This window comes from Homarus americanus, unplaced genomic scaffold (genome assembly GCF_018991925.1).
Source record: "Homarus americanus isolate GMGI-L3 unplaced genomic scaffold, GMGI_Hamer_2.0 scaffold32583, whole genome shotgun sequence".
NCBI classification, from domain to species: domain Eukaryota; kingdom Metazoa; phylum Arthropoda; class Malacostraca; order Decapoda; family Nephropidae; genus Homarus; species Homarus americanus.
In genome coordinates this window covers 4,846,974-4,869,387 of record NW_024713129.1, presented here as the reverse complement: position 1 = coordinate 4,869,387, position 22,414 = coordinate 4,846,974, and the positions used below count along the sequence as shown (strand labels likewise).

The 22,414-nt window shown below is 35.9% G+C and overlaps 2 protein-coding genes across 7 annotated transcripts in view; both read right to left on the bottom strand.

Moving 5' to 3' along the window:
• Window positions 1-204: 204 nt before the first annotated feature.
• Window positions 205-8,594, bottom strand: LOC121866002 (arginine/serine-rich coiled-coil protein 2-like). The gene is made up of 5 exons (XM_042365576.1): window positions 8,536-8,594; window positions 7,870-8,358; window positions 4,264-4,487; window positions 2,870-3,168; window positions 205-1,273 (listed from the first exon to the last, which is right to left on the bottom strand). Exons 1-5 carry the CDS (start codon window positions 8,592-8,594, stop codon window positions 1,169-1,171), a joined length of 1,176 nt encoding a protein of 391 aa, XP_042221510.1. The 3' UTR covers window positions 205-1,168.
• LOC121866376 (RNA-binding motif protein, X chromosome-like) overlaps window positions 8,269-22,414 on the bottom strand; it is a 48,724-nt gene continuing 34,578 nt past the window's right edge. For all 6 annotated transcript variants that reach the window (XM_042366009.1, XM_042366019.1, XM_042366037.1 and 3 more), the window contains 3 exons: window positions 15,301-15,455; window positions 14,728-14,931; window positions 8,269-8,358 (listed from right to left, as the gene is read on the bottom strand). In XM_042366009.1, coding sequence (XP_042221943.1) covers window positions 14,750-14,931; window positions 15,301-15,455 — 337 coding nt within the window. In that variant the 3' untranslated portion in view covers window positions 8,269-8,358; window positions 14,728-14,749. The remainder of the gene's footprint in view (window positions 8,359-14,727; window positions 14,932-15,300; window positions 15,456-22,414) is intronic.

The following is a 22,414-nucleotide window of genomic DNA, read 5'->3' as shown; positions in this document are numbered from 1 at the left end:
GAGCTGCTGGGAGTCAGATGTAAACAAACCCAAGATACGGTGCTATGTAGGCCTACCTAGGCAAGTTCATGCAATAAATATTAATTGTCAATTCATGCGAGTTAAATTGAGACCACAATTAACAGATTTAATTTTACTGCTAAAATAATTCATATTTTTTTTTCCTCAAGGCTATACTGATTTTTAAGTAATGAAACTACTGTATTTAATGGGTTGTCACTTTATATTTATACCAGAACACTTTGAAAATTTTGCATAAAATGAATATACACAGTTCATAATATTCTGAACAATCTTTTTTTTTAAGGCCATAAGATTGAAGTGTTTAAATAAGAAATAAAGAGTAAATACATTCAATCAGTCTTCCTAAACAATAAAAATATCCCTAACTGTAAATTTCCATGAAATTTAAAAATGGTATAACACTGTGACAAAAGGCACACTCAAATAACTAAAAATACAACTATCATATCGGCTTTCACAGCATGTGGATTTCTGGGATTTACTATGATGGCTACACTGCCAGTTCTTTCTCTGGCCTTGGCTGTGACTATGCGACTAGCTGCAACCATCATCCCAATTATGGTCTTGGGCCATTGTTAACAAGGAACATGTTCCTCACTTTGTAACTGGTAAACAATTTTCACCACAGTACATTATGATGACATGGGAGGATGAATCCAAACATCATCTAATAACAGTAACTGACACCACAAACTATGGTAGCTAAAGACATACTAATAATTATCTGACATTACACTCTTAAATAGATTTGGCATTACTAAAACTTTAAGCTACTGTCATGTGTACAACACTAGTAAACTCTTCCTCAGCTACCTGGATCACAGTTCTCTTGTAAAATTGAAGTTTATTATCACCAATTTTATCCTTTTAAGGCATACAAGGCTGGAACTGAAGAAAAAATTCTAGATAGAATTATCCCTTATTCACTTCAACACTGATAAAACATTGCTGGTTACTGACAACACGACAACTTATACACTATAATGATTAGCATACTTGAGCTTATACCAAAACAGCACTTATCAATCATACCTTCAATAAAGTTAGGTGCCACTAGAGTTATTGCCAAGTATATTTTCAGAGCAGAGAAACATATAAACAAAAGTTCCAATCTTGAAGATACTTAGGATAAAAATGGTAATTTTTAGAAGGATCGTGCAGGTCGTTTACTGGGTTCTGAAGTTGTGCTTGTAGGCTTCTCATTGCGTGGTGAAGTTTCCCCCTTGGAAGACTGGGAAGGTGGTCTCTCCTTTAATGAAATACATGAAAACAATATGAATTTTAACACACAGAAACACCAATCAAGATACGGCCTACCTCTGTGTATTTGTGTGTCCTCATCAAAACAACCTTCCCATACATGTACTTTTCTAACTATAACCCATCATTTGCCTTTGGTCTTCCTTTTTACCCTTCAAATAAATACTCTACCACCAACTCCCCAAATCTTTCTACCATCTTAACACTTGGGGTTTTCATAAGTAAAACTGTGTACAGTATGATATACATTATCGCTTTAGGGTTTTCATACGCAAATTTGCATATTAAGTAAAAAAATTAAAATTAAATCATTTTGTTTGCATATGAATGCTTGATTCGAGAGATGAACATTTGGCAACGTTGGCGCGATATGCCAACTATGTATACCTCCAAGGTTAGGTTACCACACCAGCCTCCCTTTGTGTTTCAACTATGCAGGCAATAACTTTTGACACACCTTTCTCACGGCTTGTGCTGATTCTCGTTCATCATAGTGTTGTGAGTTTTGAACCATGCCTCGTGTTGCTGGCGAGGGTGGAGGGGTAGGGAAACGTAAAAAAGTGCAAGAAGATTGCACCACATGGTGGTAGTGTGGTGCCTCCTCATACCTTCTACTCGTGCTTACGTATAGAAATAATTAATTTATCATGATTACTCATTTAAATCTGTTTGTAGATATTTTAATTACAATGCTAATGCAACAAATCCCACCTTTTTATCTCAGATAGCAAGTTTGTTATGATTCATTATGGACAATTATCTCTCGTGTGGTGCAGTCAAGTACGGTGAGGTGAGTAACAGGCCACATCCTGAGCAAATACCCAAACACAAGTGTTAAGATGCCTCATTCATCCCTTAATAAATTTCTTAGAAAAACATTGATACATGTGTATAAAAGGACATAAATTAAAATGGTATGAATAAGTGGAACATGCAATGAATAATTTACATGAGTACAAAGTATATAAAGGAGGTAAAATTCTACAGAAAATATGAAATAGATTGAGCCAATAAATAACTTGTTTTAAATTTACAAGATTTTTTTTATTTAAATATAACAGGGGATGGAAGAATTATGTCCATAGTGCAAAAATGAATGGAGACATGAGTCTTTTTGATGAAATAAGTGTGAAACAAATGAAAAAATGTGAATCACTCAAAATATGTCAAGGCAATGGGAAATAAGGGTCAAAGAAGGAGAAAAATAACAACAGCAAAAGTGAAGGACCAAAGTGCTGAACTGGAAAAGGGGGCAGAAGAGGAAATGATAACTGAACAAAGGCGACAGTTTAAACCAAGTTAGTCTGAGAGAAGTGCAATGACAGACTATGAGCCACTTTCCTGGATAACAGATGACAGATCAATCTTTAGATTTTCTTGCCTGACTTTTACCAAAACTTAGTTTTATAACATACAGTACTTATCATTTAAGCACAATGAATTTCATACACAATGTTACAACAGTAAAATAATTGTAGCATCTCAAGTGATCAACTGGGATACTGGACTGGATTACTGTTAAAACAATCTGGACACTATAATTGATAGGGCAATTCTGCTACAACGGCAATACTATTCATCTTACCTTGTTAGTAGTAGTATCTGCTTCCTTGGGATCTTTCAACAATTTCTGTGCTGGTTTCCTAATGACTCGAGGTTTAAGGGCTAAACGGTTGACCTGACTCACATTCTTGGGCTTCTTGATGACCCTACGGATTGTTGCTGTGCTTCCAGGTTTGCTGGTTTCATCCTCACCTCCTCCCTCACCTTCTTCCCCATCACCACGATTTCCTCCACTATCTTTGTTGGACCGGTTGCTGGCTTTACCACTGCCGGTACCACCCCCACTCCTTGGTCCTCGCTTTACTGTTAATCGCTGATATTCTGTAAAATATCCAAATTATAACAAAAAAAAAAAAAAAAAAAAAAAAAAAAAAAATTATATATATATATATATATATATATATATATATATATATATATATATATATATATATATATATATATATATATATATATATATATATATATATATATATATATATATATATATATATATATATATATATACATACATACATACATACATACATACATACATACATACATACATATACACATACATACATACATACATACATACATACATATACATACATACATACATACATACATACATACATATTATACATACATACATACATACATACATACATACATATATACATACATACATACATATATACATACATATATATATATATACATATATACATACATACATATATATATACATATATACATATATACATACATATATACATACATATATATATATATATATATATATATATATATATATATATATATATGCAAGTAAATCACTGTAGGTGCTGGATTCAGGTATATGCTGATAACCACAAGGAAAGAAGAAAACACGAAGTTCCCAAGCGCTTTCGTGTAATTCACATCTTCAGGGGTGAGTACAGACTAAAGAGGAGTACAAAACAGGGTGTATATATACAGAGGAGGGTGAGACCAGGTCCATAATGGTCAGGTATTAGGTAATGACCCTACTAATCTTTAAATAGCACGGCAACGGTCGGTAGTCAGGTCAGAGGGTAAGGTGACCCAACCTTCTCACCTGGTTACAAATCTTCTTAATTACAAAATTGTCCAGTTTAAACATGCCATTACTCAAATTCATGTTGAATGCTTCAGTATGTTTAATGAGACTAGATTCTATGATGTTCCTACTATCAATTGAATTACAAGGTAATATTGAGGAGGCATTATCCCATTTTAGATTTTCTATGTATTATTTAAGTATTTCCGACTTAGAACCTGGATGTCAGTCCCTAACCCCGTCGTAAGTCGGGGAGCAACTGTACTTAGATATAAACAGTAAACCTTTGTGAGATAAAGTTGTAGAAGTGATGTCAGAGTCATATTTTCAATTATGATACACTCACTACTTACTCTTTAATATCTTGTTTCTCTTAACTGGGAGGGTTCTTCTCCGAGCCTTGTAGCCCCCTAACCTTTTCTTGGGATCACCCAACCGAGATCTCTTAACCAGGGTTGATCTCTCACTGGATCGGGCAGTTCGTCTGGCTAGAGGACGAGGCCTACTAGGTGACAGAGGTCGTTTGCTTCCTTCTGACTTACGAGATTCTATCCATAGTCTCAGATCACCTGGATGTCTGAAAGATAATTAAATTTACAGTAAAAAAACAGGTTTTAGTAAATTTAAACATACAGACTACTAGAAATGGTAAGATATACTGATATCAATAACATTTCTATCCTAAACATTTTATAAACTTATTCTTATCTCTTATCCTTCCTCTGCTTCCCAACACACAGCAGTTTAAAAGGATACAAATATCCCAAGAAGGAAAAAAATGGTCAGAAGGGAAATGAAAGAAGTGTACTGTATAAAGAATGGGATGAAAGTGCATCCAAAACAATGCAGAGAGTCTTCCTATTTTCAATTTACATACAAATAGAATCAATAATCTTTAAACCGATTAAAATGTTCACTCCACACATTAAGTTGGGGCATCAAACTCATTGATAATAATGGTTGCCCCTTGTGTAACAAGGACGGCCGGCACTAGGGCCACCTAGGCATGAATTTGTTTAAGGTGTAAAAGCGGTCACCAACACAACAACCACACCCTGACTTAACGAGTTGCATGACCCCGGAACACGCTCCACAAATCAATTAACATCCAGGTTCCCAATTACTGCTGGGTAGACAGCCATACCAACACTCACATATGAAGTGGACTATCATGCAGTTCGACAATGGACAAGTTGTTGGTTTTGAGTAAACAAGAAATGCACTCTGCCACGTTCGTAGTGATACGGTATACTGTATATAATTTCAGAATGACCAATAATTTTAATGTAAAAATGCAAAAATATTCAAGACCAACAAACTTGGTGTTCATTCCACTTTAAACAAAGTTAAACATGAGAAGCGTTGGTGGGCGATTCGATCAGCTGATGGGCGCACAAAAACTGTTCTCTGTACTGTATATATTATCAAAATGTTAACTAAATTTTAGAATGACCAAAAATTTTAATATAAAAAATGCAAAATATTCAAGAGCACAACTTTCTTGATATTTACTCCACTGGAAACGAATGTAAACATAGAACCAATTACTGTATTGGAGGACTAGCCGATCAGCTGATGCGCACAACAAAGCGTGTTTCTTGTAAGGCTGTCGTTAATCGAAGTTTTGTTCGCTAATGGAACTGAAAATCCTTATGGGAGCTAATTCGTTAACCGAAATTTTGTTAATTGAACCGTTCGTTAATCGAGGGACCACTGTATAGCCAGTTATCTTCTGTACATCTCTCTTGATCTTGTTCCCACAACTGCTAAGACATGAATACCACTTGCCATGAGTTCCACAAGCACAGAGGAATTTTTGATCCTATATATTCTTTTTATATCCCCATTTCTCACCCCGACTAGCCTCCAAATCCCTTTAACATTTTACAGGATGATTTCTAATAATTTACTCTCAACTTTGATCTGATATTAATTGAAAGGACTGTTTTGACTAAGTCAATTTGCCAAGGTATGCTTTGAAGTTGGGAGCCTAAGCAGCCAGCAAGATTGGCAACACAACTGAGGAAAAGAGTACACGCTGAAGCCCGAAAATTCCCAATGACCATATGAATAACCCTTACACCCCAGGTGACGTACTAAGATGCCCGACTAGTGCGCCCCGGGTGACGTACTAAGATGCCCGACTAGTGTGCCCTGGGTGACGTACTAAGATGCCCGACTAGTGTGCCCCGGGTGACGTACTAAGATGCCCGACTAGTGTGCCCCAGGTGACGTACTAAGATGCCCGACTAGTGTGCCCCGGGTGACGTACTAAGATGCCCGACTAGTGTGCCCCGGGTGACGTACTAAGATGCCCGACTAGTGCGCCCCGGGTGACGTACTAAGACATGCTCCATTTCCTGCCAGTTTTTTTTTTACGGGAATTAGCCCACCCGGGCACAGGTCGAACGATCCACAACGGCGCCAAGGAGGCGAAAAAATAAGAATAAAATGAAGTTAAAAATAGAAAAGAAAAAGGTTACAGAACATTAATCTATACCATGAAGATGCCGGAAAACCAGCTTTTTAAAGTGAGACAGATTATATGAGTATGGAAACACTACACGCTCGACCACAAGGAAGCTTCCTGAATGTAATTACCTACTTTTGGTTGTTTCATTTCTATTGTTTGTCCATTTTATCATGTTGTATCAAAGTAATATTGCTAAAAGTAGTGTACTGTAGTTGTATTGTGGTGTAGTATTACTGAAAAACAATGGTATGATTATGTTATAAATGTATATATTTGTGAAATTATTATTATTTTATTCATTACTGGCTCTACCAAACACAGGGACAGCCAGACTGTGTGCGTGTGTTGCCGTGCACTTTTTATGAAAAATAATGCAAATAAAATAATCTAAATGAATTATTTATAGCAAATAAGTGTTATGATCAGTAAATATATGCATTACTGGCCATTTCAGATACAAAGGCAAGCAGAAAATAGCTCATAAGTGCGTATGTGACCACGAGCTCCGCTGTCAAAACAACACTGTAGCCTATTATCCCTCCCTCCCTCCTTCCCTCAGCGCTGCCAAGGAAGTTTCTAGATGGTCAACATATAGTTTTTCTTTACTTATTTTTTACTGTTTTACCATTTAAAAAGGTTAAAAATTATTTTTGGAAAAAGTTTTGATTTTTCTCAATTTACCCTCGCGTGGGGGGTACTGCCAGCGGCACTCGAACCTGGGGCTTAAGGGTTAATGGGTATTCAAAATTGAGCTGGTAAATATCACCTCAAAACAGCAATTGCCACTATTTCCGAGTGCACACCAAAAGTGAAATAGGTCGACAGTAGCAATGCTGAAACAGGCTGGGAATTTGAATGAGGTCAACATATTTTCTTAATTTCCTGTGGTAGGACAGGTCATTCTGACACAGATCCCCATGTCACTGATTAATTTGGTATTTTGGGAACCTTAAAAAATAATGAGTGGCATATCCATGCTTATGGCAGCTATGACATCATCAAAACATCACATGGAATTTTGAGCCTGCAAGGCCCCTTGCTTTCTCAGGAATGCCTCTCTCTCTCTTACTGGATATTAAGTAATGTACACATATCTGTATGAAGTTAATATCTCAATTTTAAATGTCTACTTATTTTTAGATAAAAAATATTCAAAATATTCAGTGAGGCAAAGCTCCCAATAATTATTTTTGAAGCTCCTCATTCAACCTAGATGACCTTCATATCTCACTGACTGAAAAACAATGCTGTATAATATTACAATTAAAGAAGTATTACCCAAATTTTGTCCATGAGTCATGGATTGTACTCTTAGCTGTTTCAAATTATTGCTTATTCTCTTGACTGTATTACAAAATTATGCAACATAATTTGAATTTGAATCTTGAATACTGTACCTTTTTACCTCTTGAAATTATAATTTCCCTATTAGAAATATTTTTAACTATTTTAAAGAGAAGATAAAAAAAAAAAATTTATAACTCACCTGCTTCTCTTCTTTTCTCGAGGTGAGGCAGCTCTTCGAGAGACACGGGGTCTTCCTATGGGACTCCTCCTTGTTGTCTGAGTTGCAGGTGAGGGTCCCAACCTGTCCTCCAATCTCCTGCCCCTGTCCCTCTCTCTACTTCCCTCTCTTCTTCTGTCTCTGGATGTATCCCCACGAGCACTTCGCCCTAAGGGAGACCGTGGGTGTCTTTCATCACGAGATCGATCCTTTTGGTGAGTTTGGTTAGAGCTGGAATGATTGCCCTCTTTACCCCAGCTCCTGATATCACTACTATTACGATAATCAGAATCGCGTTCTCCAGGTCTTAAACGTTTGCCAGATTCTGCATCGTGAGTTCTTTCCCGTGAGCCAATGGTTCTCTCTGGTTCTTTTCTCTTATCTCTGTCTCCTCTGCTTCTGTCACTGCCTCTTCTGCTGTCTCTACTAGGACTCCTGGCTGTACTGGAGATACCTGCCTTGTTACCATACCTAAAAAAAAAAAAAATAAAAAAAATAAATAAATGAATGTGGATATAAATTACCAAAAACTTGTAAACTGTTAGGTGGTGGTTGTTTCATACATGCACATTCACATAACCGTGAATAGCAACTTAAACCACCTTAATGCACTACAGTTGGCCCTTAACATACGCGGGTTTAACTTACATGGATTTGCAAATAAGCGGATTGCCGCTGGAGGAATATACATTCAAAGGAATGTACATTATTCAAATCGTGCACGACACCACACACACACACACACATCACCCGCGCCACCCCGCGTTCCCTCAGTCAGTCAGTCTCGCTGTAACCACGCTTGTGTTGACATCATCATTGTACAGTCGACCCTCGTTAAAACGGACTAATAGGGGGGGAAGGGTGTCCGTTTTAGCCGATTGTCCGAATTAACCAATTTAGGGGTTAATATTGCATTATACAGCTATGTGTATGTTTATTTGAGTGCCCTGTCATAGGAGTCCGTTTTCTCTCACTTCAGCACTCCTGAGTCGTCCGTTTTCTCTTAATCTTAGAGTGCACCAGAGACTGTTATGTCTTAGTAGTGACACAGAATTTGATATTGCAACTGGGGTTGCAATTGTTGAGGCAACTTAGGTATGTCTGATTACAGTTGGAATATTCAAGATCCATTGTGAGTGATGTTTAAAGCTTCAACTGTCTTTATGGTTGGTAAAACTTGTCAAGTCTGTCAGTCTGAATGGCATGTGTGAGGCCTTGTGTTTGTACAACCGCTAAATAAATAAATATATAATGTTATGATAATTATCAGAAACACATAGGCATAACGAGGCTTATTACAAAGTGATGAAAAGGATACTGTACAGTGGCTAGTCAACAAAACATGTAGCCATGTCTCTTTATTTGAGTGCCCCGTCATAGGAGTCCGTTTTCTCTCACTTCAGGACGCCTGAGTCGTCCGTTTTCTCTTAATCTTAGAGTGCACCTGGGACTTTGTTATTTCTTAGTAGTGACACAAAATTTGAAATTGCAACCCCAATTGCAACTGGGACAATCCCAGAACCAGAAATTTGATATGACAGTTCAGATTTCGTCCGATTTATCCGAAATCCGGATTAAAGGGGTCCGAATTAACGAGGGTCGACTGTAGTTGCAAAAATATTACATTTCCGTGAATATGTTACATCAAACACAGTATGAATAGAATATCACTAATACAACAGTATTTTAACTGAAAACTATTAAAAAAACGAGTAACATATCTTGAACATCGGAAGGTTAGGTAAAGTCTTTTGTTTTCATGTAGTTTATCCTAATTTACATTGAAATACATTACATTTCAGCAAAACTACTATTCATTTCTGAGAATATGGAAATGTAATATTTTTGCTGAAATGACGTACGTATTACAGTGGAAAGTGACGAAAGCAATGACTTTCGCTTTCTTTCGTTCAAAAGATGTTACCGTAATCGCTTTTCGAATGGTCTTCAGTTAAAAAACTGTTGTATTACAATAATATTCTATCCTAATTCACTTGTGATGCAACAGTTTTTTAACTGAAAACCATTAGAAAAGCGATTACGGTAACATCTTTTGAACGAAAGAAAGCGAAAGTCATTGTTTTGTCACGATTTTATCCCACTTTCCACTGTAATACGTACGTCATTTCAGCAAAAATATTACATTTCCGTGAATGTATTATATCAAGCACAGTATGAATAGAATATCATTGTAATATAACAGTATTTTAACCGAAAACTATTAAAAAAACGAATAACATCTCTTGAACATTGGAAGGTTAGGTAAAGTCTTTTGTTTTTGTCATGTGTTTTATCCTAATTTACATTGAAATACATCACGTTTCAGCAAAACTACTATTTATTTCTGAGAATATATTCATTCAGGCGCAGTTTAGGTAAAATATACAAGTGATGAAACAGTTTTTTAACTGAAAACGATTTAAAAAACACGTACCCTCTAGCCCTGTTTAAGGAGAAGACTGGGAGGAGCTGTTTGATGCTGAAGACGATGACAAGGAAAATGATTTTGATGGATTTTAATGAAAATATTCAGAAATATGGTATCGTAGTATTTATTCAAGTGAATTAGGATAGAATATTATTGTAATACAACAGTTTTTTAACTGAATACCATTCAAAAAGCGATTACGGTAAAATCTTTTGAACAACGAAAGAAAGCGAAAGTCATTGTTTTCGTCATGATTTTATCCCACTTTCCACTGTAATACGTACGTCATTTCAGCAAAAATATTACATTTCCATATTTATTTCTGAGAATATATTCATTCAGTCACAGTTAAGGTAAAATATACTTGTGATGTAATATTTTAATGAAAATACCCGGTATTTAGAAATACGGTATCGTAGTTTTCTTTTGTTTCAAATTTAATTAACAAAGATTGATGTTTCAAATGTAATGAACAAAAATTTATGTATCTATAAATAAACTTTAAAAAATGAATACTTTATGTTTTACATCATCCTGTGCTACCATACCATGCATTTGGCTACTTTGGGCTTGCTATGATGACGCAAGAGATCTGCCCTGGCAACTGTACCGACACTCACAGTGGGTGGTGAGTTGGTGCGTCGTTTCCATTGTTTACTGGTAGTTACTGGTAAATATTTTTCAACCTAACGAAACTATTACCCGTATAGAGGTCGACCCCCAACTTTTTGCCAAAAAATTTGGTCTTAAGAACTCGTGCTATACACGGATATATACGGTAAATAGGACATGGGGGGCCAGGGGGGTTTTAGGAGGGGGGGCAGCAAAATTTAGGATTTCTAACATTCACGGGTATCTCTGTTACCTAACCCCCATGTATGTTAAGGGCCGACTGTACTATATACTTATACAGTAAAGACTCCGATAATGACGGTTGAACTAACGGAGATTCACATCTAAGACCCTGGTTAATTTAGGACCCAATTCAATTTACGCCATTATTTTCTTCATAATGCTGACAAAATTAAAAATATATTACACTTTCAGTATAAATAATAACCATCCGATTATATAAAAAAAAAAAAAACAGCACATTGAGAGCTGCGGGCTTGTTAGTGATGATGCCAGCATCACTAGTATAAACAATCACAGCTGGCGGGCCCTTCGTTTTCACGCATCAGAACAGGAAAAGGAGAAAAACTTTCTCAGGTTTCTTACAGCATTTTTGCATCCCTATTCAACATGACCAAGAGAAAAAGTGATGGTAGTGTTGTTTCAAAAGCTAATAGAAAGTGTATGAGCTTAGCCAAGAAACTAGATGTGTTAAAACAATATGAAAAAGGTGAGAGGGTTGTGGATATTATATGGAGCAAATAATGAACATATTTTCTGAAGTGAATCCATTAACAGAACAAAGCATTAAAATTAATTAAACATAAATGACCTCTACATAAAGATGTATAATGAGAAAAGAAAGCAGCTGTGCAAGGTTCTTTCGACAGCTTTATTATTCGAAGGCCTAAGCCATCAACTTCAGCTACACCATCAAATTCAGCAACATAAGCAGCTTCAACAACTACTTCAGGTTCAGTAACAGTTTCAGCAACAGCTTTATGGAAAGCTACAGCTTCAGCCAGAGTTGAACCTACAGCTTCAGCCAGAGTTGAACCTGATGACTTCGTCATCTGAGTAAAAACTCAGGCATCATCGTTGGCTGTCCCTATGTTTTAAACTTTACCACTATTGGCGAGTAGAATTTTTGTTTTACATTCGTAGGTATTATTTAAAACATATATGAACAGTAAATAAGTGTTACTTTCATATTCATATGTAGAGAAATAGCGATATGTTTTCACATGTACGCACTTACTGTACATACGTTGGCGTTCCCAATCGTCTCACTTAATTTCTTTACCATTAGTGGTTAGCTACTTCTAGTGTTTTCTTTGGTTTCTTATGTAGAACCATCGTCACTCAGGAAAACAATGCCGTCTTGTCTCCTCTTGTGTCTTTCAATATTCTACAATATATTAATGAATTGCACTGTTCATTTCACATATATAAACATTAATTCAATCAAATACATATTCAGTAATAAACAAAATTGAATCTTTTGTACATATTCTTAAGATAAATGACTGTTTCATTGAGGGTGCACGTATACATTACTGTTCCACTATCAGTCTCACTTTTTCTTTAATATCAGTGGTTACTTCTACTGTACATTAAATAACATTAATTAAAACAAATTTTTTTACATTAATTTTACTGCAACAACAACCAGGGTCTTATTTTCTTTAGTTTCAGGTGGATAACTGACATTTGGGTGTAAACACTGACAACAATGCCGTCTCTTATCCTCTTGTGTGTTTCAATATTCATTATTATTAATGAATTGTATTGTTCATTTTGCATATACTACAGTACAGCTCCTCCCCGACTTCTGACCTACTCGACTTACAACCACCTGCACTTCTGACCTGCCTCAGTCGTACCAAAATTTTGTCAAATTACGTATTTTCAGTCCCAACGTCAGTGATTGCGCTGGGTACTGACAAAATTTTCGTTTGTATTCACTTTAAAATGGCTGGCAAGCTTAAAAGTGAGAGTTTTGTGGTGTTGAGAAGAAAAAGAGACACCCATTTTAGATTTTCTGTGTATTATTTAAGCATTTTCGACTTAAGACCTGGATTTGGGTCCCTAACCCTGTGGAAGTCGGGGAGGAGCTGTATAAAGATTAATTCAATCAAATACATATTCGGTAATAAACAATCTTTTGTGCATACAGTAAAACCTCGATTAACCGACCACATATGGGGGGAAGGGGCCGACAGATAATCCGAAAGGTCGGTTAATAGTACATAAAGTCTACGGAAATAAAACATACATTTTCAAAGTACCTATCCCCTAACCTACCTCATTTAATTCCCTCTATTCACTTTTATTCATTTGCCCTTCATATTTCAATAGAATTTGCTTTAAAACATTAACCACTTTAGTAAATAAATATGAACCAGCACAGAAACCGTGAATAAAAAATGGAAAAATCCAAAAGAACATATGGCATCACAAAATTGTGACCAAGTCCCAGGTTGCTGATCTGACTTTCTACCTCATTTACACACAATTGCAGGGTCTCAATTGCTTCTCTTACTATTGACAACACAACATACATATATTGTTTCTCACTCTTGATTTTTTTTCATTTTGCATTTATTTATGGTTCTTTATTATTATTATTATTATTATTATTATTATTACATTATCCCCAGTCCCCGATGTGGGTCAATGACCTGTGCCCGTGGTAATCCCTGAAGAAGAAAGAAAAAAAAAAAAAAAAAAATTAGGAGTTCGGGATTGACGGTTAATCCGAAAGTCGGTTAATCGAGGTTTTACTGTACGGTATTTCTAAATAAGATAAATGACGCGGTATTATCTTAAATGCGCGATATATGTTGGCGTTCCCAATCCATCTCACTTTTTTCTTTGCCATTAGTGGTTAGCTACTTCTATTGTTCCATTTAATAACACTAAATAACATTACTTAAAACATATATATATTCATTTTTTTACATTAATTTTGCTACAGCTACAATCAGGGTCTTATTTTCTTCATTTTCTCTTGAAGAGCTATCGTCCCGGACTCCCGGCTGTAAACACTAACGAAAACAATGGCGTCCCATCTCCTCTTGTGTGACCATATTACTATTCATTTATATTGTATAAGGTGCATTCATAAACATTATTTAAAAAATATAGTTTGCAATTTTCATTCAATGTATTGTTTTTGGGGGAAAAAGAGGGTAAAAAGCCACACAAGATATGAAAGATATGAAAAAGTCACACTTGGGAATGCATCTCATTATTATTGCTTTATTTTAATGGTAATTAATGATTCGCGATAAGATGATTCACCTTACACCTGTTCAGGTCAGGTACACGAGAACCACTAATCCCCCACAGCTACATGGGAGTGGAAAATACCAGTCTTTGCTTTAACACACAGCTTCATTCATGCCCATATCATATTCTGGATTATTATAGTAAAGAAATAGTGTTTCTAACTTAATTAGAACTACATTTACAGACTCCGGTAATTTAGAATCAAGGAAAACATCCCCAGCACCCAGAAACATTCTGGGGAAGTAGGCCAGTGTCTGTCTGTGCAAGAAGTCTAGTTTAGACACTGGGAAACTTTTCCCAGTAACCGGAAAAGATTTTTGGGATAAGGAATTTTTCCGGGTTTGAGAAAGTCGTCTGGTTAGCCGGAAATCTCATCCCTGGAAGTGCTCTGCACCAAATGTTCTGGCTAATGGGAATATCACTGTAATTTCATACAAGTTAGTGAGACAAGATTTATTAAAAAAAAGAAAGAAAAAGAGTCTAAACATCAACAAGAATTAATTTCAAACCTCTCTTTAGACCTAAATACGCTCAAGCTTGCTCTCGGCTGGTTCTTTGGCCTCTCAGGTATGGACTCCTTGGAGATGGTGGTCTTCTGCTAGGAGGGGAAGGGGCGCCGGGAGAGGTCACACGTCTTGGGGGTGAAGGAGAACGGTACTGTGTCGAGATGGGCGGCTGCAGTGCTGGACTTCTTCTACTGTTTGATGTATATCCTACATAAAATAAAATATATCAACAACAAAATAGCCTTAAGTATAACCAATAATGTAGCCCCTTACCCTCTGCTTAAAACCAGTTACTATTTTTCATTTATACAACTTGCCATCAGTGTTTCACCTATCAACTACATCAAAAACCTTTTACTCTCCCATGACATACCACAAAAGTATCTACAAGATCAGTATTAACCGAATATTATTTTCTTATTACTTTTGTACAAGATGTCTACTTCTGTTTATGACTGATAACCAAGATTCCAAAATGTTTCAACTATCAGCATCCAACTGTTTCTAAAGGAATCCAACAATATTTAATTTCAAAATATGATATCAAGAATGTGATTCCTCTGAAGAATTACTCACTTCTGGGGCTCGTAGCAGTGTATCGTGGATAGTTTCGTGACATCAGTGGTTGTGGGGACGGAGGTGAGGGAGGCCTTGCATGGGGTGAAGTCGGGCCAAGATCACGGGGGTAGTGCCCTGGAGGACCATACACAACACTGTCGCCAATGACATACCTGTGAATTTCAGGTTCATTTAGCATAAGGTCAACAATTACACCTGAGAATCCTAGTTGTATATATTATACATGGTTTTACTGTTTGAATAATGAAGAATTTGCATAAAGCCCGTTGGCTCACTTCATTATACAGTCTCTCCTCGACTTACGACAACCCAGACATACGACAGCCATGGTCATATAAATATTTTTCACATTACGTGTTTTCGAGTCCCGACGTTAGTGATCGCGCTGTGTACTGACAAAATTTTGTAATTCCCTTTAAAATGGCTGGCAAGAGTAAAAGTGAGAGTTCTCGTGGTGCGAGAAGAAAAAAGACACCCATGTTAGAATTTCTATGTATTATTTTCGCCTTTTCGACCAAATTGACTTACAACCTGGTCGTCGGGACGGAACCCGGTCCTAAGTCGAGGAGACTATAAATATAAAAATTTGGCATCTATGTCTTCCTAACTAGATTACATACTGTACATCCTGTGAACTATCAAACCGATAAACCAATTTCCTCTTAGTACTACACCATTCATTTGATTACATAAAAAAATCAATTACCCCACAACATTCAGTTGTATGTGTCTTTTTATGACTAGCACCTGCCTGGAGTGGAGACAGTATACTACAGTACTGTATATTAAAATATGAATTTTACCTACAATGTACCAAGTACAGTACACATATCCCCTCCCTACACAACCTTCATAAGATTGAGGTTACCATTTTCACCAATCACATACTGTACAGCCCAATTAACCCTCTAGCAGTCTTTTGACGCAAATTGCGTTGCTAAGTGCTCCCTTCCCGCTCAACAGTATCTCAAACTATGAGCATCCCATATGCAGAAATGCTGGAACAGTTGACTGGCCCCATCAACCACCTCAGTTCCTCTCTAAGGGTGCAATTTGGGTCTGGATCGCTCTTCTCAATGTTTACTAAAATGGAAAACCGTTCCTATTACACAATGACTGCTTGGGGGTGAAACTTCCGACCATGGTCAAGAGTACTAGAAGGCTAAGAGTGCTTGGCTGAATATGTGTCACTGTGATAATGGAAACAGTGCTACCACTAGAAGTTGTCAATGGTATGGCAGCAAAAAAGTGCATACCAAGACATGAGAACCATAGGTAGTAGATGCTAGCCTTTTAAAGTCTTCCTTTCATGTCTGACCTGCAAGAACTACAGTATAATACCTTCACCCCTAATCTAGCATGCTGTTTATATATATATATATATATATATATATATATATATATATATATATATATATATATATATATATATATATATATATATATATATATATATATATATATATATATATATATATATATATTTCATGTAAATCCACAATGAAAACGTGGATAAGATAAATCTGTGATTTATCAAAATATATATATATATATATATATATATATATATATATATATATATATATATATATATATATATATATATATATATATATATATATATACATATATTTATATATATACATATATTTATACATATATTATATATATACATATATATATATATATACATATATATATATATATATATATATATATATATATATATATATATATATATATATATATATATATATATATATATATATATATATATATATATACACACACACACAGTGATCCCTCGGTTAACTAAATTTTGAGTAGCAATTAGCTTCCATAAGATTCTTCACTTCGGTTAACAAATTCCTTACGAATTTTCCCAACATGTTTTCGCTTGCTTTGGCTGCTCACCAACTGTAGTATTAGATTACCATTTGAGTAAATATCAAGAAGGTTGTACTATTCAATAATTTTAAAAGTTTTATATTAAAATTTTTAGTAATTTTAACAATTATTTAACATAATGGAAGTACAGGAACTAGTTTTTAGCGCACCAAACAGCCATGACTCACCCAAAATGGCGTCACTGTGTGTCCCTACTCAGTGGAGGAAGCATCTTGCTGAGACTCTTGAACATAAACTGTTTTACGTTTTACAGTACAATTATTGGTCATTCTGAAGTATATTTTACATATTGACAATATATAATCTTGAATTACACCAAGTGAACTAAAATTTTATGGGTGAAATGGCAACATGAAGCATGGGTGACTTCTCTTCCACCCCAATGCCTTCTCTTCTCCTTCTCCTCCATCCCCACTTCTAATTCCCATCATCATCATCAACCAGGGCCTTCTACATGCACACCTCAAAGTAAGTGTACTTTACTATTTTTAGTTTGTATGTAATTTTCGGTGAGCTGGAACCAATTACCAAAATCCCATTGAAACAATGGTTTCGGTTAACAACGACCTTCTGGAACGTGTGTTCGTTAACAGGGACCATACCTCTTACTCTTAAATCACTACTGTAATGTGATACAGGTGATTAATTTTTATCTCGTGCAAAATATATGACGTTTATATTCAAATTATTCGCCGTCTTGCAAGGATTCCAGCAATGCAAATTACATTCTCTAACTTTAGTCTGAGATATTATATAAGATAAACACTGTAACTAAAACCCTGGCTGGGCAGAAGGGGAGCGTGAGGGGAGGGGGTGTGTGAGGGGGTGCGTGAGGGAGGGTGCGTGAGGGGTGCGTGAGGGGGTGCGTGAGGGGGGTGCGTGAGGGGAGGGTGCGTGAGGGGAGGGGGTGCGTGAGGGGGGGGCGGGAGGTGAGGTGATACAGTTTGACAGTTGGCGCCAAAGGTCTAGTGAAGTATTTATTTGTTTATTTATGTCCTTGAGATTGAGTTTTTGTTTTTTGCTTATAAAATTTCATAGGAGTGACCAGGGAGAATATAATTTACATTGCTGGAATTCTTATATATATAATAGTGATTAATTTGAATATAAACAAGCTATAATTTGCACTGGACATACCCTAACAATTTTAGTACCGTTAGTACATGTACACTACAGGTTTGCTTTAGGTCATTTATTTCTTTTACTTTTCTTTTAGTATGGTGTGTGCATGTAAATGAATGAAAATAAATGAAGAAATTTATGTAAATCTACCCAAAAATACAGTTGAAAAACTTTACATTATAAAATGTACTAAAATTTTTATCTCTTGTGCAAAATATATGACATTTATATTCAAATTATTCACTGTCTTGCAAGGATTCCAGCAATACAAATTACGTTCTCCTAACTTTAGTCTGAGATATTATATAAGATAAAAACTTAAAGCCTACTGAAAACCATCAAACCTTTTCTGGGAAGGTGGGGGGTAGGGAGGGAGGGAGGTGACAGTGACATGTTTGACAGTTAGGCACCTGAAGGTCTAGTGAAGTATTTATTTGTTTATTTATTTCCTTTTGATTGAGTTTTGTTTTTATTATAAATTTCATAGAAGTATCCGGGAAGAATATAATTTACATTGCTGGAATTCTTATACGATAGTGATAACTTGAATGTAAACATGCAATGGTTTGCACTAGACCAAAATTGTAGTATTCATTTTGTACATTATTTTGATTACATGTACAATACAGCTTGGATGGCTAAATTTTAGAATGACCAATAATTTTAATATGAAAAATGCACAAATATTAAAGAGCACAATTACTGGATTACTGGATTACTGAATTGGCAGACTAGCCCATCAGCTGATGCTCACAACAAGCGTGATGTCTGTAAGGATCAGTGGTGGGCACGGTTCCGCTAATCTTTAATTAGCCAAGCTTACTTTCTCGTTAGCAGATTAGCATTTTCGCTAGCTTTGGAAACCATTAGTGTATCAATTAGCTTCCACTAAATTTAGTTCTGCTAACAAAATTTATACTTGTTTGTTCCTGTCTGTTGTAAGCGTGACACATAACGTGTCTCTCCAACAGCCAGTCAGGCACGCTTGGCTGACTGCGTGTTAGTACATGTAAACGTGACAAGACGTGATTTGTCGACGCCGCGCTGCAGCAGCTGAGCAGCATTGTGTAATTCCGCAGTTCTGAGTTCAGTTCACTTACGACGTTGTCACGTTACAGACAATCTAAGCAGTCTTACAGTGGCAGCTACAGCAGCGTACGTTATTGCTTATTGTTATGGAAGATGAAGACTGTCAGTGTATGTTGAAAGAATCATGGAATGTAATTGTAAACTAATGTATAATTTCATTTCTCATTTATTTGTTAATTTAATTAGGATTTTTTGGTGTCAATATATTTGTTTATGCTAAGTACTGCATAAATTCATAACCAGGATGTCATCCAAGGTGTGTGCCAAACAAATTTTCTAAAAACTTACTTTTCATTCAAGTTTAGAGTTTTCTGTTTATTTACATGACTAAGACCAACAATAAGTTATATAAAAATGCACTGGTATAATGTGTATGTGGTTTGCATATTTACATGAATAATGAATAAGGCCGATAGGTTGTAAGAGAATACAAATTAATTATTTGTGAAATTGTGTACAGCGTACACCTTGATACGTTGATCATCATCTGATTTTGGCATGAATGCTATTTGCTACCTGTGCGATACAGTATCATAGTTTTTGGATTCGTTTAATACTTTCTGTCTTTTCGTACAGTAAATAAAGATTATAAAGTGTACTGTATGTTGAAACTTGAATGTAAACTAATGTTTAATTTCATTTGTTCATTTAATTATTTGTGTACACCTTGATCATCATCTGATCTTGGCATGCTATACCTTATTGGAAAGCTCTATGTCTAAGCTACAAGACATATGAAAATTTCAGCTCTCTAGGTCTGTTTTTAAGGGTTTTAGAGTAAAAAAAAAAAAAAAAAAAGAAGCTAAATTCATATAATAAAAGTTAGCGGTTAGCGTCAGCTACCGCTAATTTTTTTTAGCCGTTTCGCAGTTTAGCGTTAGCGAAGTTAACTTTTTAGTTAGCAGATTAGTGGTTAGCGAAGCTAACTTTTCGTTTAGCTGTGCCCACCACTGGTAAGGATTTCGTTTAATCAAATTTTTGTTTGTTAACCGAACTGATGATTCTTATGGAAGGTAATTCGTTAACCGAACCATTCGTTAACCGAGGGATCACTGTAAACTGAAAATGATTCTTCCATAAGATAAATGTGTACTGTATCCTGTACAGAATCACAGATGGTGTCTCACAAGGGGATGCAGTTAGCCACCTTACGCATAATCCTCTGCGTAGTAGGTAGCTACCAAACAGGGAGGTACTACAGCCTGGGAAGATATTGGAAGCATAATGTATTGTCTAATGGTAAACCCTGCTGCCATATGGCATCACGAAAATTGTGACCAAGTCCCAGGTTGCTGATCTGACTTTCTGCCTCCTTTACACACAATTGCAGGGTGTCAATTGTTTCTCTTACTATTGACAACACATACTCGTATATTGTTTCTCACTCTTGATCTTTTTTTTTCTCTATGGTTCTTTATTATTATTATAATTGCAGTTTTGTTATTATTATTATCATTATTATTTTATTATTTCTTATTTTGTATTTTTTTTATAAATTTTACTTACCTGAATTATTATTATTATTATTAAATTTTCGCCACCCAGGCCCTGATGTGGGTCAGTGACCTATGCCCAGGTGGGCTAATCCCAGTATAAAAGATAAGAAAAAAGTTACCTTCCGTAATAGACAAACTCTTGTGCAACCAGAAAATTTTTATAATGGCACTTATGGGAGGCATTTTGTATCCTCAAATTTCTGTAAACAGTGTTCTGTAACCAGGGGAGTGTCTGTATATGATAAACATAAGTGCTACAGGATATTAAAGACACCATTATCTTCCTAACTTTACAGGCTATACAATGCACTAAAATTTAATGCCTGTACAATAAACAAAGGTAAAAAAAAATGTTTGGGTACATTTTAGTTTTTGCAATTTACTCCCAAACTATTAGAAACATGTAATTCTCCCATACATACGCCTGGCAACGGGAGCAGGTAAGGGAGGCGAGTGAATGCTAGTTAGCGCATCATCTGCAGTTGTAACTCTCCTCACTCCCTGCCATATTTCACTGGATTTACTGTTATTATTAGTGTTTACTGATGTAATAGTGTTTAATAGTGATTAATCATGGCATTGTAGTTAGGTCAGCTCATCACTATAACCACCAGGCTACTGGGCCAAGCTGTGAGGTGTTATGGTTATTTTCAACTTGTATTTTTGGGTAGGTATACATAGCTTTCTTCATTTATTTTTACTCAGTTACATGCACACAACATCCTACTTACATATTGTGAAAAAAGGTAAAAGAAATAATTGTCCTAAGGGCAAACGCAAGGTACATATACATTTCTTTGCACCACAGTGAAAATGTCCCCTTCCCCACCGGTCACAAATGATGTTCGCGGTTTTGGCAATTATAGCCATTTTGAGATCCAAACCCCACGGTTTTAAGGGCATGCTCTAAAAATTTTAAAGCCACTGTTGGAACGTTAAAAAAATTCTGCTTCTATAACTATGATACACTTGGTAGATTTGTGAGGAAATGGGACATATTCACACTCACCATGCCAGGTGGTGAGCCCGACTCTTGGGCATCACATGCTTGTGTAAGATGAGGTCATTCAAGAACGTGCTTTGGGCACTACAATTGGTCGAGATCCTGATAAACCTGGCAGGGCTACCAACATTTCAAAATCGGCTGGATGGCCCACTGTTGACCAACCCAGGCGTCGAGTACCCCTAATATCCCCGAAAAAATAAAACTAATAAAAATTAAAAATAGAAAAGAAAAAAGTGTCAAGACAATATCTTTGAGAAATAGAAATTATTCTTCTGGTTTGTGAGCTTTGTGTTGAAGGTTATATTTCACCGAGTGTTGGCCACACTGGGATGGACGACGGTTGGCATACAGTGAGTCAGCTGACACAACAACACAGCAAGAAGGCGCGGAAATATGAGTAGCCATGAACGGAGTGTACCACGGTGCTTGTTAGCTTTATTCAAGAGAAGGGCAAATTTATACAAGAAAAAATTTTTTTTTCATCTATCCT